Raw genomic sequence first — 18,448 nt, 5'->3', positions numbered from 1 at the left:
ATGCCACCACAGTGTCTCGTGGGTGTTGTAGTCTGGGTGATTTATGCCCCAGTTTTCTATGGTCTGGGCTCCCCAGCTGGGCTGTGTCTCCCCTGATGCACCATGGTGGCTTAGCAAGCAGGAGAAGACTGTGTTGCATCATGGGAAATGTGGTCCAGACAGGAGGACTCGGTCATAGAAAAGAAGTGGGCCATGAGGCATATGAAATGTAGCTCTCATGAGACATTGCAGTGGCATTTTCAAATAGAAATTTTTCAGATTTTGACCAAAATTTTCCGCAGGAAAAACTTCACTTTCTGACCAACTGCAAGATAAAATTTCCATGCTTTGGGTCTTGGCTACCATGTAGACCCTTTCCCTCATTGAGAGTAACTGTGCTCCTTCTGGTAGTAGTCGTTGTGGTAGGTTTGAATTTTAGAACAGTTGACGGTAGTGTGCTTTCAGGGGAAGGGCCTTCAACATCTACAATTTGCTTCTCCCAGCTTCTAGAAATTGCTGACTTTTGAGGCATGGTACAGAGTTCACTTTGGCTTTTGCCAAAGAGAAGACTAAGCAGCACATGGTGGTGGTATAGTGATTGGAAGAGGCAGGGTAGGGGGATTCTTTTTTGTTGACCCTTTTTAGTGCTGGTTTGGAAAATAATTTTTTTAAATAAGATGGATGATGGGTCATATTTTTAAATTAAACAGAATATATTGAAGAGCAAAATATTTGTTGTAGAAATGCATGCTCATTGTTGACCTCTCCTACTTTTCAAATCAACACAGTCTCAGAATGGAATTTTCTTTGCTTTATTGTTACAAAAGTTAATTTAATACAAATCACCATTGTATTCTGAGGGATTGCACTCAAAATACTCCCAGTGCTAAGATAGTTCTGGGGTAGTGGCAGTGATGAAACTCTTATTTGCAATATATGTAGGAAGCATTTTCAGACCAGGGTGACTAAAGTTTATCCCATTGAACTTCACAGTAGGGTCTGCAGTCACTCACCTTTAAGGAGACAGCAATGTCCCATCTTATTCGAAGCACTCAGTGCAGTGAACTCTATTTTAATGCTGTTTTATTGCCACCTCCCAGCAATTGCCAGTGTGCGTCCCCCAGCCTCAAATACATTCCCCCTATTTTAGACAAAGTTTCAGTGCCCCTTTGTAAATCTTGAATAGTCATAAAAATATTATTTCAGTTCAGGAATTAAGTACCAACTTCCCTCCTCTGCTTATGTCATCCATTGATTCTTTCTCATGAATTCACCATCTTGTTATTTGTTTAAACCCCAACTTCTCTCTTATTCTAGCTACTGAAATGTAAGTTATTGTACCTAAGCCTATATATATTGGTTTTCAGAATGGGATTTCTACCGTTAACCCAACATCACTGCTATTCTGTTAATTGTGCAAAAGCAGTAACATTTTAGTGCAGGGATTGGCAAAATTTGGCACGCGGTCCACCAAGGTAAGCATCCTAGTGGGCTGGGCCGGTTTGTTTACCTGCTGTGTCCGCAGGTTTGGCCGATCGCAGCTCCCACTGGCCACGGTTCGCTGCTCCAGGCCAATGGGGGCGGCGGGAAGTGGCAGCCGGTACATCCCTTGCCCCGTTCCCTTTCCCGCTGCCCCTATTGGCCTGGAGCGGCGAACCGTGGCCAGTGGGAGCCGCGATCGGCTGAACCTGCGGACGCGGCAGGTAAACAAACTGGCCCAGCCCGCCAGCGTGCTTACCCTGGCGAGCCTCATGCCAAAGGTTGCCAATCCTTGTTTTAATGTCTGATGAATTAAAAACATTTTAAGTCATAATCTCTTAAGAGTCCACAGAACATGTTCCCTTTGATTTATAATTTTGAAGAGTGATTATGAAAAAACTCCAGGTTTCATCTGTATTGTACCTTAATGGTAATGTATCAAAGGGGCTGAAGAAAAAAATATTCTCTTTTTAATGATTGAATAGGCATCACTTGCAACCTTTCTTCTTCCCCGCTCCTGTTCCCAAATCATGCTTGATTAACAACAAAGCTTGGGATGGGGACCACATGGCTCAAGAGATTGGTAATGGGTCCTAAAGCTTTTCACCTGTGGGCTGCTGGTTTGGGTTGGTAGTGACTGTAGGCCAGGGTGAAGAAACTCTGGCCCGCAGTCTGCATCCGCCCTGCAGTTTCATTTTGTCCGGCCCGCGGCAAGTCTCTGGCCATGGACTGAAAGCCCCAAGCCTTACCCCCCCCCCCCCCCCCGCCAGTATGTCTCTGCAGCCCCTAGGTGGAGGGGTGATTAGGGAAGCTCTGCGTGCTGCCCCCACCGCCAGCTCCGCAGCTCCCATTGCCCTATCCCAGAGCCTAAGGGAATCCCTGAACCTCCACGCCTCCTTCCCCCCCCCGGCCCTCCCGCGTGGCTGGAGCTGGAAGCACCTGCTTGCCCCGCTGCGGGGGGGAAGCACAAAGCTTCTGCCCTCTCCCCCTCCCCCCCCCGAGGCTGTGTGGCTCCCAACTGATTTTTTTTCTGTGGGTCAATGGCCCCTGATAGAAAATGGGTTCCCCACCCCTATGGTAGGCAAAGAACTGAATGGGCCTGGAAATTGAAGTATATTTGAGGGGTAAGATCTGCAGGTCAGAATTGAAAAATACAATCTGACAATAGTATCTTCTAAAGTGAAACTGTCAAATTAAGTCACAGGTTGCATACAAATGATTTTCTTTATTCATGTTGTCAGTAACAACTTATATTGGTTCAAGTGAAAATTTTATATTCATTTTACTCTTCACTATTTAAGCCATTGGTTTACTTTCTGCACTTACCTCTGTTTGGACAATGGCAGTAATGAAATCATTTTCACTTTAATATCCTAATTTCAGGTTTCATGTGCTGTAATGTTTGGGTTAAAAATACTGGTATGACTGGTAACTTTTTTTTTTCCTTTTTCCTTTTTGAGGTTTTAAAATGGCATGGAAACATCTCTTCTGACTTACTAGCCTAATTTAAGGCTAAATGTGAGTTGACAGTGTCCTAAAGCTAGGGAAAAGTACAAAACCAAACAGTTTAGACACTGACATGTAGAAATATGATTTGACATTCAGGAAAAACCAACAATGACATGATTTATTGATCACACTCAAACACAGGATGGCTAATTTAATATGAAAATTGATGTTTAGCCTAATATGTCCTGAGCAGGGGGAGAAAGTGGTAGAAAAACCTCTCCCAGGAGATAGCTGTTGACCTCATTAAGACAGTCAGAACTGTTCTTCCTCATTTGCCTGCTCATGTTATGTAATAGGAGAACACAGTAGTGCAGTGGTCTCCAGCCTTTTTACGCCCAAGATCACTTTTTGAATTTAAGGGCAACCAAGGATCTACCCCGCTCACTCCACCCCTCCCTCTCTCTGTTGCTCGCTCTCCCCCACTGTCACTCACTTTCACCAGGCTGGGGCAGCGGGTTGGGGTGCAGGAGGGGGTTTGGGGTGCTGGCTCTAGGAGGGGGCTCAGGGTTGGGGCAAGAGCTTGGGGTGGAGGAGGGGGGTGAGGAGTGCAAGCACTGGGAGGGTGTTTGGGTGCAGGAGGGAGTGTGGGGTGCTGGCTCTAGGAGGTCGCTCAGGGCTGAGGCAAGGGGTCGGGGTACATGAGCAGATATGGGGTCCTGGCTCTGAGAGGGGGTCGGGTGCAGGAGGGCGTATGGGGTACTGACTCTGGGAGAGGGCTCAGGGCTGGGCAATGGGATGCGGCCTCCCACTGGGCAGCACTTACCTTGGTTGGAGGCGCAGCGCCCCACGCCACTCCCAGAAGGAGCCAACACCCCTCCAGCCCCTGGTGGGGCGGGGTGAACATGGCTCTGCGCGCTGCCCCTCTCTGCAGGCACCACCCCCAAAGCTCCCATTGGCCACAGTTCCTCGTTCCCGGCCTGCGGGGGTGGTGCTTGCAGGTAGAAGCAGTGCATGGAGACCCTTGCCACTGCTGCATCCCCCCACCCCCGGTGTGTGTGTGTGCAGGGGCGTGCTATCCACTTCTGAGAGCGGCATGGAGCTGTGGCAGGCAGGGAGCCTGCCTTAGCAGCAGGCAGCCCCACTGTTCTGCGGTGGCCAGAGATTGCGACTGATTGGGAGAGTGCCCAGGATCGACCAGTCGATCAAGATGGATGGGTTGGTGACCACTGGAGTAGTGAAATCTTGCTTTTTGTAACACTGGTGAAAACTGATGCAGATTAGGATGAGAAAGTTGAATTGTTTTATGATTTTGGCAAACATTACTTTTTTGATGTTTTTCTGTGTAAAATCACGAGTAAAGAGAATGTTATGTGATGTGCAGTTAGTTTTAAAATTTGCACAGAGAACTTATTTCCTCTGCTTTGATAGTTAAGTGGAAAAACATTCTTCAGAAGCAGATGCAACTTTTTTTTTAAATCCCCAAAACTTCTAATTTATTTTTCAAGGGTAATTACAACGTCCCCTGATAAAGGCTGCCATATAGGACTCTTGGTTGCTTTTTACAGATCCAGACTAACACCTACCCCTCTGATACTTGACTGCCATATGTGTTCAGCAGAATGCAATCCACAAGACACAATAATTCAGTCTTCTCATTAAATATAATGGCAAAATCTTTTCCAAGTTATTCCACTATAATTTAGGAGTTTCTTTACTGGGAGGCCTAATCACATGTACTGAATATTATATAATTCCTTTATTTAAAAATGTTAAAATTAAATCTTACATTTTTTATTTTATTTTCATGGACATTCCTTTGACTGGAATCTTGCGGATACATTTCAATAAAAATAATCATTTTTTGCAACATACTCCTGTTGTTTGTAGTCTAGCCACTGGCTCTTAGTACCACCAATTACCTCATCCTAGTCCAGGGGACATTAAGGTTCATCACTGCTATTTCAAGTCAGAATCCAGACTCCTCATTTTCCTTCCCCATCAATTACAGTTCTTGTCAGCTTGAATTATACATGCATAACACAAACTCAAAGCCATGCTCTGTGGTAAGCAGGTCAGGTTTTTTTGCTCCTGAGAGCTGGTTTAATAATAGAAGATTGGAATGCTAATTCAGGCCTTGAAGTTCCTATTAGTTAGGTGCCCAAGGGTGGTGCTTTTTAGGTCATTTTTTTAAAGTACTTGGCCTCTGGGGTACCCAGCTCAATTGTGGTGAAATTTTTTTTGTCCTCTCTTCCCATTAATTATGTAACCTCTTATTTGTGCAATCCACAACACAGACAGGCCTGGTTTATGTAAGGAATTAAAAAAAGAAATGGTTCCCTAATGTGGGTACAGCTAGAGAGCTGAGACCTGTGAGAGGAGAGAGGAAGGGATGGTGATGAAGGTGAAACAAGGAGAGACAGACAAGAATGGGCAAAGACTGAAAATAAGAAGCATTTGCTGATCTGGTTTCTTAAAGGGATAGTGGGGATTTCAATGAAAGGAGGAGAGCTGCAGGGATAGAAGAGGCAAACTGAACCGATTCCAAAGGAGATGACACACAGACTGGGGAAAGGGAGTGTTAATTGGGATGATGGAACTTTTTGTTTTTAGGTTGCCAGTTGAAACCCAGCCCAAGAAGGTAGCAACTGAAAGTTATTGCCTGTCATAACTTCAGTCCAGTTCCAGTCAAAACCCACCATCCCTGCAATTATCCCTCTTGTTGACAATCTCAGCAGAAGGGCTAAAAAGCGGTTCTGGTTAAAAGACAGGGAACAAAGGGTAGGAATTAATGGTAAATTCTCAGAATGGAGAGGGGGTAACTAGTGGTGTTCCCCAAGGGTCAGTCCTAGGACCAATCCTATTCAATTTATTCATAAATGATCTGGAGAAAGGGGTAAACAGTGAGGTGGCAAAGTTTGCAGATGATACTAAACTACTCAAGATAGTTAAGACCAAAGCAGATTGTGAAGAACTTCAAAAAGATCTCACAAAACTAAGTGATTGAGCAACAAAATGGCAAATGAAATTTAATGTGGATAAATGTAAAGTAATGCACATTGGAAAAAATAACCCCAACTATACATACAATATGATGGGGGCTAATTTAGCTACAACGAGTCAGGAAAAAGATCTTGGAGTTATTGTGGATAGTTCTCTGAAGATGTCCATGCAGTGTGCAGAGGCGGTCAAAAAAGCAAACAGGATGTTAGGAATCATTAAAAAGGGGACAGTGAATAAGACTGAGAATATATTATTGCCCTTATATAAATCCACGGTATGCCCACATCTTGAATACTGTGTACAGATGTGGTCTCCTCACCTCAAAAAAGATATTCTAGCACTAGAAAAGGTTCAGAAAAGGGCAACTAAAATGATTAGGGGTTTGGAGAGGGTCCCATACGATGAAAGATTAAAGAGGCTAGGACTCTTCAGCTTGGAAAAGAGGAGACTAAGGGGGGATATGATAGAGGTATATAAAATCGTGAGTGATGTTGAGAAAGTGGATAAGGAAAATTTATTTACTTATTCCCATAATACAAGAACTAGGGGTCACCAAATGAAATTAGTAGGCAGCAGGTTTAAAACAAATAAAAGGAAGTTCTTCTTCACGCAGCGCACAGTCAACTTGTGGAACTCCTTACCTGAGGAGGTTGTGAAGGCTAGGACTATAACAGTTTTTAAAAGAAAACTGGATAAATTCATGGTGGTTAAGTCCATAAATGGCTACTAGCCAGGATGGGTAAAGAATGGTGTCCCTAGCCTCTGTTTGTCAGAGGATGGAGATAGATGGCAGGAGAGTGATCACTTGATCATTGCCTGTTAGGTTCACTCCCTCTGGGGCACCTGGCATTGGCCACTGTCGGTAGACAGATACTGGGCTAGATGGACCTTTGGTCTGACCCGCTACGGCCTTTCTTATGTTCTTATGAGTCTTTCATCCCCAGATTTATGGTGAAGCACTTGGACACTTGCATAACAGCTTATTGTGTTCACTGGTTCTTAATCTCCCCTTGCACCCTCCTCTTTTCCCCCTCCCGCAAAACACTTCTTCAGTATACAGAGCTGTCAATGCAACATCTATTTCCAGACCTAGACTTGCACAACTTCTGGCACTTTCTTCATTTAAAAAAAAATGTGGGGGGGGAGGACACCTTGAAGGAGAAATGGAAAAGATTACAGTTGTGTTTATGCATAAATTTATTCCTGTTTCCTACATTCCTCTGACAGGTTTCCACAGCTATGTTAACTCCAGAGTGAGGAAAGGTGAGGGCATGTGTGGCAGACAGGGTTCCAAGGAATTGATGCCTCTTGTTGGTTAACTAACTAGGGCTCTATCTTTACTGCTAAAGAAAGGTAGGTTTCTACAGTGGGATAACTAATGTGCATTAGCCATCCAGCTGTAAAATCCCAGTGGAGACAAGGCACTGTAGTTTTACCATAAAGTAAGTTAGGCGAGGTCAGTCATGAGCAGGGGAGGGTATAGTGTTGACCTTGTCTAGCTCCTGCACGGTAAAAACTACAGGTATCTTGTCTCTACTGGGATTTTACAGTGAGATAATTTTTGTGCTTTTAAAAAACCCCAAACCAACTCCCCCATACACTTTTTGGCAGGGAAGTCATAGCCTAGATTTAAGAAGCAGGTAATAGATTTACTTTTCTGCAATTCAGGCTCTAAGTGCTATGAGGTTGGCTAGACCCCGTTAAACTAATTCCTCCCTCCCTTTACAGTCTAACCTGGGAGCCCTGCTTTACGTGCGGAAAGGCTTGTCTCTTGCATTTCACTGAAGAATGAAGAAGTGGCTTCTGTATACCTCCTTTTTTTTTTTTTTTTTTTTTTTAAAACCAAGGAATGCTGTAGCATTTATGGATGAAAAGTGACAAGCTGCATGACTTGTTTGTGTTGGTCATTTGTCTTGTTTGTCAAGATGTTTCTCTTCCAGTTTTGTTAATATATGACTGGGGAACTGTTATGTGGTCCCTTTGAACTGTGTTTTACAGCTCAAAACAAGCATAATATAGTGTCTTACTCTAAGGCAAAATTCCAATTCTTACACAGTGAACCAAATCCAGCCTCGTTGTAAGCAAGAACAACTGCCATTACTGTCAATAGGAGTTTTGGCTACATTCTCCAGAGCTGATTTTGGCCATTTCTTTTGCCTTTTTGTTTGTAATTTTAAACTTAAAATCAAATGAAAATGGCCTTTGTTCTCTGTGGACCTCCAGCTTATTTGAAGAAAGCAACATATTCCCAATCCATTATTTTATTAGTCAGAAATGATACTTGATGCTGAGGAGCAGGAAAGGATGTAATTCAGGTCCAGTAAAATTATTGAACCCTAAAAATCAGATTTTGAATTATGAAGGATCTGTAATTCATTCCAATCACTTCTCTTGTGTAAATCCAGAAGGCTCCGTCTTGACAAGCAAAAAGGGTGTGTCTTTTAAATTGTGTTGGCTTAAAATTTTGAAAAACACATTCTTTGAGTCTATCGAGTCAGGGTAAGGTAAGACCTTCAGCTGTGTCTTGCCTCTCTACCTGCTCCATTTCAAAGGAAGCTTGAATGTTATCGTTTGCCTGTCTCTGAATGGCATTAACTGCAGTAACAGAAATCGACTAAGATCTTAGTCCCATGGCGACCATTGTTACCTTCACCACATCCAGTCTCTATGTTAATGCCCACTGACTTCTTGATAAAGAAATGTAACAGTAACGTAAGTCCTGTTCATAACACTTGATGCAGACAAAAGAAGACAGTCGCATTGCCTGGTCCTACAAACCAGTGCACTTAAAGCTTTTTTTTCTTATTCTTTTTTTTTCCTTTTAAAGAGAGCTCTGATTCTGATTACAAGTTAGGGTTCAAGTGCTTTCCCTCTGTTCTCATAATGGATTCAATTCCTCATAGGACAGGGGTTCTCAAACTGGGGGTTGGGACCCCCACAGGGGATCACAAGGTTTTTACATGGGGGGGTTGCAAGCTGTCAGTCTCCATCCCAAACCCCACTTTGCCTCCAGCATTTATAATGGTGTTAAATATAAAAAAGTGTTTTTTTAATTTATAAGAGGGGTCACACTTAGAGGCTTGCTATGTGAAAGGGGTCACCAGTACAAAAGTTTGAGAACCACTGTCATAGGAGAAGTATGGATACAAAAAACAGCCAGCTGTTTAGATTTCACAGATCAAACATTTTAAATGCTAGTGTTTTTACTGTTAACATTTACATTAGTTGACATCTAAAATCCCCACATGGCCGCACTGTCCTAGTATCTGTGCAAACACATAATGTAGTATGACACATTTTCTAGCCATAGAGCTTGCAGTCTAACTAGACAAGACACAAACATTAATTAGGCAGACAGTGCATAAACAAACAATCAAAAGAACTAAACTTGTTTACATTTATTTCCTGTTTTTTATTTTCCTCGTCATCCTGCTTCCCCTCCCTTCCCTCTCTCCTGTTCAGTTACCCCAGCCAATCTGCTACACCACTGCTGACCCCAAATGCTCTCCTTTCATCCTGCCCACTTCACAGATGTAGTTTCAGGTCCAGTCTGGAGAGGAAGAAGGGGGTGGGGAATAAGTTACAGAATGGCCAGAAATGTATAAGGGCCTTGTTATGGAGGATCTCTAGGTAGATAGGGGCATTATGGTCTTCATTGCATCATCTGCTGACGTTTCCTGACTGACTTCTCTTTCCCCATGGCCCGCCAGCAGGTTCTATAACTATTCTTTTACCTGAGATAATATTATGGGGCAGGTGTGTAAGACTTTTGTTGCTTTGGGGCAGGGTGAATAATGCATGTGATTATGTGCAATTTAAGATTTTAATTACCTTACCACAAAACTGTTCTTGTGTATTGGACTGCTTGTCTCTGGCCATTTGCAGTATGCCACTGCAAACAAAGCTGTCATAGAATCAAAACTCTCTGAACCCAAAGGCTCAGTCTACAGTAGGGCTTTCAGCTGAGTTATAACACTGCCTTATGAGACCTGTTTAAAGCTGGCTGTGGCTGAGAGGGGTCCTGATTATGACCTTATGCTGCACTGCTTACTCAGACAAAACTGTTCGAGTAAGAAGTGTGTGATTGGGCTCATGATTGAGCTGGCTAGTGTGGACGGGGGCCAGATGGACATGAAATCCATTTTAAAAGTGTATTGTAGCCTTAGTGTCTACCAAGGCCACCATTTAAACTTGACTTCACCATGGTTAACCCTGTCAACAGAAGCTAGACCAAACTTTATCTAAAACTCAGTTGGGCCATAATAGAATCTAGCAACTATTGCTAAATTCTGTTTCATAGTGCAGAAAAGGTTCTCTTTAACTTCTAGGCATTGTTGGCAGCATGCTTCTTTAAACTCAGGTCAACACCTGTGTAGACCAGGCCTAAAAATACTTGTAAAATATTTCTAAACTCTTCCTAAACTGGTATGTAATGACTTCAAATATGTGCTTAAACATTTTTTTTCTAGAGTTTGTTACTCATTATGCAAGTGTAACACTATGGGGGGGTCACCCAAACCAGTAAGAGGTTGTGTCACCTTCTGCCGTGTGACCCCAGGTGCTTGTGTGCTTGCCACATTGGCTCAGAGCCCTGATACCATGCTCAGAGCACAGTGGCCTCATCCTGGCTTCCACCAGCCTGATTATTCCTTAGGTTGAGACCAACAGCCTTTCCAGTCCTGAGTCTCCCCAAAACTATATCCCCTGCAGTGTCCAGTCTCTCTTACTGGACCCTCAGGAGAAGTTAAGTTTATTGTCTCCACAGAGACAGATCACACAGCCTGTTAATTTAGCTGAGGACTTCGCCCTTCAGTTTGATACACAGAACTGAGATAGTTTTGTAATAAAACAAGAATATGTTTATTAACAAAAACAGATATTTATATGATAAGCAGGGATCCTAGTTTTCTGTGATAAACCCCCCCCCCAAATTCTCCAATAAAAAAACATAAAAATCTGTTTTTCTGCGATTAAAATAAAAGGCTGAACTTTAGTTTCCCTAGTCACAATATATAGAGAGATCAGTGGAATAAAATGTTTTATTGTTATATTTAAAATTTTTAAGCAGGTTAGAAGCCTACCATCAATATGAAATATGTCCTTGCCAAACTCAGTGACATGGTCTTATGGGGACATTTTTTAAAAACATTTTCAGCATCTTTTCATAACTTTAATTACTCACGTCTGGAGGCTGAAGTGAAAAATGAGTTGCATGAAAACATGAATCCCTATACACCAATGAATAACCTCTGTATGCCGGAAGCAGTTTGTTGGAGTATGTCTAGCTATGTAAATTTAAAGCGTAATCAAAAATCAGCCACAAGAGGGAGAGATTACGGACATTGTATAAGTGACATTGGAACTTTCAGTAAAATTTAGTTAATAGTTAATGTATATTTTTATGTTTTCACAACATATAAAAACTAAAGATTCTCTATAAAAACACAAATTCCTTGTTTTTCCGTTGCAAACGGATTTCTAGGATCCCTGGTGATAAGTAAGAATAAAAGACACGGATATGGTTAAAAGTAAAACAAAACAAAACATGCTTTTTAGTGACTAAAACTTAACTTCAGCACGTTGCAATCTTTGTCTAAACAGGTTTCTCAGTTCCAGCTACTCTTGGTTTTCAGGCCAAGAGGATCCACTTTTCATTAGCTCAATGGGCACCTCTTCCCCTTTGTCCCGTAGACCAGTGGTTCCCAAACTGGGGTTCAGGAACCCCTGGGGGTTCACAAAATGTTACAGAGGATTCTCGGGGGAAAAAATTCCCTAATGGCAGACAGAGCTGTCCCTAGGAACCCTGGGCAGCACAGGGCCAGCAGCCCGGAGCCCCTGGACTTCCAAGAGCTAAGCAGATCAAAGCAAGCATATCTATCACACTGAAGAGATTTAAACTTCAAGACTTCTTATAAGACATGGAAAGGGAGGTGGATATTTTTTGCTGTTTTTAAAATTAAATAGGCAGCTAATATTGTTTTTAAAATTATTATGAACAAGTTTAAGCTTTGTTGTAACGTGCATCGTTTGCCTGGACTGCTCAAGATCTGAATGCTTGCGTAGGAGGAACTGTTTGAGTTGGCTTCTTAAATACCTTCATGCTGTTTCACATCTGATACTCCTTGATGAAACATAGGAGCCTTGTCTTATAATAGGCTTATTCAAAGTGATACAAGCTATGAAAGTGAGACCTTGGAAGAGTGTTGCCATTTTCATAATGTAATAAAAATACTGTAATGATAAATAATAATACATAGTGTGTAATAAGCATGTCATAAAAACAAATTGTATATTTCCAAGATCATTGGTTTTATAATTTATACTCAGGTAAAGGAGAAAATCTCTGGAAATATTCATTTTTAGGAGGGGGGTCGTGAGACTTGACATTTTATTGAAAGGGGTTCACAGGTTGTTAAAGTTTGGGAAACATGCCCTAGACGATAGATGCTAACATGGCTCTTTGCGTTTGTTTATACTTCCCAAAGTCTACTGTCTCCATTTCAAGAGCCAGGAAGTTTTCCTAGGGGTGCAGGCTCCATCTTCCATCGTGATTATTAAAATGGTTTTTCCTGCTCATTTAGCTCTATGACTTTGTTTTCCTTCTATGCAGATGTATCTTTCATTTGTCCTCTGAGGTATTACTTGGCTCAATTTACATTGTAGACACAGGAAAGAGGCAAAATAACATTTCTTTGTCTAGGACAGGCTGGGTTTATGCATTGCTCGCAGAGTATCTTTTAACAAATTTTCAGCACACCTTTATAATTCTTTATACATCACCTGTACATACATTATGCAATAATACTATGACCTGCATGTTACTGGTTTGCATATGATACCTTTCGTAACACCTTTTATAACAATAAGGTGTTGGTTCACCTTTTTTTCTTTGAGTCTGTCCCCAGAACTACACACACACACATACATTCAAATCCATCTTTTGTATTGCAAATGTGTGGGTAAAACTAGAGGCCATGCTTTGAAAATGTTCTGGTTTTTTTTGAAAGTGTTCTGTTTTTCTTTTGTTAAGTGCTGTGAGATCTGTTGATGAAAAATGCAGTGAAAAAGTTAGCTATTGCTAATTATTATTATTGCATTATAATAAATAAGAAATAAATAAGCTATACCAATATAAGCACCTTTACACCAGTATAACTGTCAACACTCTGGAGTTGTACTGCTTTAATTATAGCTGTTTTTAAACCAATACAGTTAAGGGTAAAATAAACGGTATATAGAAAAACTTGATGTACTTTAGAACTAACAGTGCATTGTCTCACTTCAGGGAATCAAAAAGCCTTTTACTGAGGTCATTAAGGCCAACATTGGTGATGCACATGCAATGGGACAGCAGCCCATCACTTTCCTTCGTCAGGTAATAATTTTATAAAATAATATTGTTTCTAATTTTGTTTCCTCTATAGAATATCACAAAATTTCAGACATGGTTTGCTAGAGAAATTTGTTGTAACTAAACACTTGATTCCCCCAATATGACTAAAACAAAACTACTCAATTGTTTTTTCACTATGTTACCAGTGGTGCTTTATAGCCTATACATGTTTCATGCTTAGTTACTTGTTTGCTTGTGTGAATGGACGTTACTTCCATGCATACATGGGATGTGATACATGGAGCTACCAGTTCAGCTTTTCCAATAGTGCCTCTACCATCAAAACTCCAATAGTTTGCCTTCTAGTAGTCCTCACTGTGGCCCTCTTTTGCATGTGTCCCTCTACAGTATTCTCCCTCTTTTACGCCCCTGAAATGTTCACCTCCTGGCATGCCCTCTCCTGGCCCTTTGCTCATATCCTCTGCCAGAAAACTAGTTATTGATAATATAGGAAAGGAAAAAATAGACTGTTTTTAATCCAACAGTGTCCTTTTAGGGCCTGACTTTTCAAAGGTGTGTACAAACAGTTGTACACACTCAATTGCATGTGCCTGATTTGTGTGTTCAAATACCACTTCTGAGCCTGCGGACCAAGTATTTGTATATGCACGTGGGGAGTTAAATGCATAGCAGACCTCTGTTCACAAATAGTTAATCTGAGTGTGCACAAGAGGTATTTGCATGCGTAAATTGGGTAGCATGCATCTTTTAAGGACCTTAATATCGTAACAGCTCTGGGCTAGTTTTGAAGAATGTGTTATAGCATCCAGGCATGATTTTTATTGTAGAAACTATACCAAAGCAAGAACAATTAAAGACTTGTAGCTACAAGTACGTTCTCAGTTAACATTTTATGCACTTACATGTGTAAAATCCTCAAATTGCATTTTATTTATTAATATTATAGCATCACTGAAAGGTCCCAATCAGGATTGGGGCCACATTGTACTACACATTGTACAAACACAAATGATAAATACAGTGCAGCTCACCATTTTCTAAATGTATATATTTTTTTAAGTCATTTAGCAAACTCCATTATCTTTCATAAAGATAATAAAGGACCACAACTCATTATAACAAATTAACTCTGATCAACTAAACCATCAAATAACTTAGCTCTGAATTCAGGGATCTCTTCTCCCTGTGATATACATACATGCATTAATTCTGCTACCAAGGATACTATGGCCCATCCATGTCATCCTGGTGAATGCATGGAAAACGAGGCAGAAACTGAGACAAATTAAAGCTGCTCTCAGTAGGGACCTCTTGATTTACCTCACTGTGGCTTAAATTTCTTCATCAGAGTTTATTTCCTTTAGAGCATAGTTCCACTTCTACCCTCTGCTCTCCCTTCATTTCTTATTTAAATACCTTTTAGCAATTCAAATTAGTAAAATAAAAACTGCAAGGTTATTTCAGAGAAGTATGACTAGGGCTGGGACTCGGGAGACCGGGTTCATTTCCCATTTCTTCCACAGACTTCCTGAGTGACCTTGGGCAAGTTGTCTTATCCTCATCTGTAAAATGGTGCTAGAAATAACTATCTCTTGCTATATGGTTGTACAGTGCTTAGCCCAGTGGGGCCCCAATCTCAATCAACTGTAATACAAATAAGAAAAAGGTATTTGCTCCTCTCAGCATTAGTAATTAGGTTCCAAACTCTGATGACAAATATTTACACTTTTTATGTTTTTTGGGAGGGAGAGGGAGAATATTTTTTTTTAAATAGTTTGAGACCTAATCTATTGATATCCTTCATCTCAAAGGAGCTAACTTTCATATTAACAACTTAAAAATAACCAATCAGTGGCATGGAGCAACCGATAGCAATAGTCAGTTTACAAAAGTTTTTCTTGGTACTGTAGGTGGTTGCACTTTGTACATACCCAAACCTGTTGGACAGCCCAAGCTTCCCAGAAGACTCTAAGAAGAGAGCCAGACGGATCTTGCAGGGGTGTGGAGGGAATAGCTTAGGTAAGATTTTTATCTAGCGTCAATTGTTTTTAATTATAGGTCTGATATTTTCTGTTTTAATATCTTAAGCTTGTGTAGTGATGGGCCTTTTAGAAAGGATGTCATTAGATGTACTTGGGTGGGGAGGAAGTGGTCCATGGAATTGTGAACACAGAGTGTTTACAAGATTCTCTACTAACAAGATGGGGTTGACGCAGAAGATGGTAGGCAACCACTGGTGCATGCTATTGAGAGATCAAGCAGTAAGCAAACTTCTCAGCAAGATGGTTATTATATACACATTTCTGGATAGCCCATTATCATTGTATATGGGCACTCAGAAAAATGACCCATATTCTGTTCATTTGTCTAAGGCAGAGGTTCCCAAACTGTGGGCTGTGGCCCAACGTGGGCCACCAGTGCAACTGCATTCTCCAGTCAAATTGTTTGGTTTCAAAGATCCTGAAGCATTTCTTTGAGTGCATATTGCTAGGGGTTTCTATAATTATGATTGTTTACATTAAAATGAAAAGGAAACGTATGTTATTTATTTACAGTGTGATAGTTTGTATGTAATAATTAAAATTAATACTTTTCCTCAAGAGCTGTTAATAGTGTGGCACAATGCCTATTGGAAAAAAGTTTGGGAGCCCCTGGTCTAAGGTATATAAATTGCACATACACCTGGTTGTAAAATGTATTCTACCATTGTCCTTGTAGTCATTCTTGTGACAGCTGAAATCAACCATGTTTACGAGACAAAGTGCCCTAAAAGAACATGTTGAGGCTCCAAAACAGTTGTCTTGAGCCTCGTGTCCCTCCCAAAGGCCCATGTGCGTATATACAATATAGAAATAAATAAAAGCAATTTGGGCTGTCGATTAATCACAGTTAACTCCCACGATTATCTCAAAAAAATTAATCGCACTGTTAAATGATAGAATACCAATTGAAATTTATTAAATACTTTTGGATGTTTTTCTACATTTTCAAATATATTGATTTCTATTACAACACAGAATACAAAGTGTATAGTGCTCACTTAATATTCTTTTTTATTACAAATATTTGCACTGTAAAAATGATAAAAGAAATAGTATTTTTCAATTCACCTCATACAAGTACTGTAGTGCAATCTCTGTCATAAAAGTGTAACTTATAAATGTAGAATTTTTTGGTTACATAACTTCACTCAAAAACAAAACAATGCAAAACTTTAGCGCCTACAAGTCCACTAAGTCCTACTTCAGCCAATCACTGAGACAAACAAGTTTCTTTACATTTACAGGAGATACTGCTGCCTGCTTATTTACAATGTCACCTGAAAGTGAGAAAAGTTGTTCGCATGGCACTCTTGTAGCCAGCGTTGCAAAGTATTTACATGCCAAATATGCTAAAGGTTCGTATGCCCCTTCATGCTTTGGCCAACATTCCAGAAGACATGCTTCCATGCTGATGATGCTCATTTAAAAAAAAAAAGTGTTAATTAAATTTGTGACTGAACTGCTTGGGGGAGAATTGTATGTCTCCTGTTCTGTTTTACCTGCATTCTGCCATACATTTCATGTTATAGCAGTCTCAGATGATGACCCAGCACATGTTGTTCATTTTAAGAACACTTTCACAGTAGATTTGACAAAATGCAAAGGTACCAATGTGGGATTTTTAAAAATAGCTACAGCACTTGACCCAAGGCATAAGAATCTGAAGTGCCGTCCAAAATCTCAGAGGGATGACATGTGGAGCATGGTTTCAGAAGTCTTAAAAGAGCAACACTCCGGTGCGGAAACTACAGAACCCGAATCACCAAAAAAGAAAATCAACCTTCTGCTGGTGGCATCTGACTCAGATGATAAAAATGAACATGCATTGGTCTTATCTGGTTTGGATTGTTATCAAGAAAAACCCATCATCGGCATGGACGCATGTCCTCTGGAATGGTGGTTGAAGCATGAAGGGACATATCAATGTTTAGCGCATCTGGCACGTAAATATCTTGCAATGCCAGCTACCACCATGCCATGCGAACGCCTGTTCTTACTTTCAGGTGATATTGTAAATAAGAAGCAGAAAGCATGACCTCCTGCAAATTGTAACCGAACTTGCTTGTCTGAGTGACTGGCTGAAGTAGGACTGAGTGGATTGGTAGGCTCTAAAGTTTTACATTGTATTATTTTTGAATGCAGGTTTTTTTTTGTACATAATTCTACATTTGTACAGTTCAACTTTCATGGTAAAGAGATTGCACTACAGTACTTGTATTAGGTGAATTGAAAAATACTATTTCTTTTTTCTTTACAGTGCAAATATCTGTAATAAAAAATAAAGTGAGCCCTGTACACTTTGTATTCTGTTGTAATTTATATCAATATATTTGAAAATGTAGAAAACACCCAAAATATTTAAATAAATGGTATTCTGTTATTGTTTAACAGTGCTATTAATTGCGCAATTAATCACAATTAATTTTTTAATCGCTTGACAGCCCTAAAACCAACCTTTACCTACTCAGTGGTCCAGTTCATTTTTGGCCATCCAGCAGCTCAGCCCGCTGCTTGTATCTGGGAAGTCATGTTTGAGTTACTATTTTAAATATAGTGCTCTAGCCAGGGGGTATTGCACAGAACCTGAAGAATCTGACAGACCTGATAAACTCCTTTACGGTATGAAAAGAGACTAAGGGTGTCATTTCAAAGTACATAGTAGAGTAACTGATGTGTCTCTTAATATTTGTGATTGCAGTGCCTCATTGCTATCGTAGTAGGTGCCATAAAATAATAAAATAGAATATAATTAGTGGTTTGGTTAGCAGTCAGGCACATTCAAAGAATGTCAAACGGTTCATCCAGTGTCAATTCAGCTTTCATTTTTGTCTTTTTGTTTACATGTAGTTCATACTTTCATCTTTTTTTGTGTTGGTTTTTATGTGGTCTTCTGAACTCCTCTCCTAGTTCAATTTAGCAGATATTTTTGCTTACTGTTTTTACGTTTTATGGAATTTGTTATAATCCCATTTACTAAACCAGGGACTCCCACCCTGGTCTGTTGAGCAGTTCCTGGTGGTTCATGGAGAAGCGTTTGGACACATGGTGCTGGCTCTCCTCACTTCCAGCTGCTACATTGCATTTAAAAATAAAAATACTTGAGTTCTTTCCTATTAGGGGTCTCTTGTGATCTCTGTTAAATAGT

The 18,448-nt window shown here is 40.6% G+C and overlaps 1 protein-coding gene across 6 annotated transcripts in view; it reads left to right on the top strand.

The window, feature by feature from the left end:
* The window catches only part of GPT2 (glutamic--pyruvic transaminase 2), a 52,972-nt gene that overhangs the window by 18,311 nt on the left and 16,213 nt on the right, over positions 1–18,448 (top strand). For 5 of the 6 annotated variants that reach the window (XM_044987620.1, XM_044987619.1, XM_044987618.1 and 2 more), the window contains 2 exons: positions 13,193–13,282; positions 15,172–15,280. In XM_044987620.1, the coding sequence (XP_044843555.1) occupies positions 13,193–13,282; positions 15,172–15,280 (199 nt within the window). Of the gene's footprint in view, positions 1–7,240; positions 7,261–13,192; positions 13,283–15,171; positions 15,281–18,448 lie in introns of those variants that run through there. The other variant, XM_044987622.1, reaches the window with a different exon arrangement.

The sequence above is a fragment of the Mauremys mutica genome, chromosome 14 (genome assembly GCF_020497125.1).
Source record: "Mauremys mutica isolate MM-2020 ecotype Southern chromosome 14, ASM2049712v1, whole genome shotgun sequence".
NCBI classification, from domain to species: domain Eukaryota; kingdom Metazoa; phylum Chordata; order Testudines; family Geoemydidae; genus Mauremys; species Mauremys mutica.
This window is presented reverse-complemented; position numbering and strand designations above follow the sequence as displayed.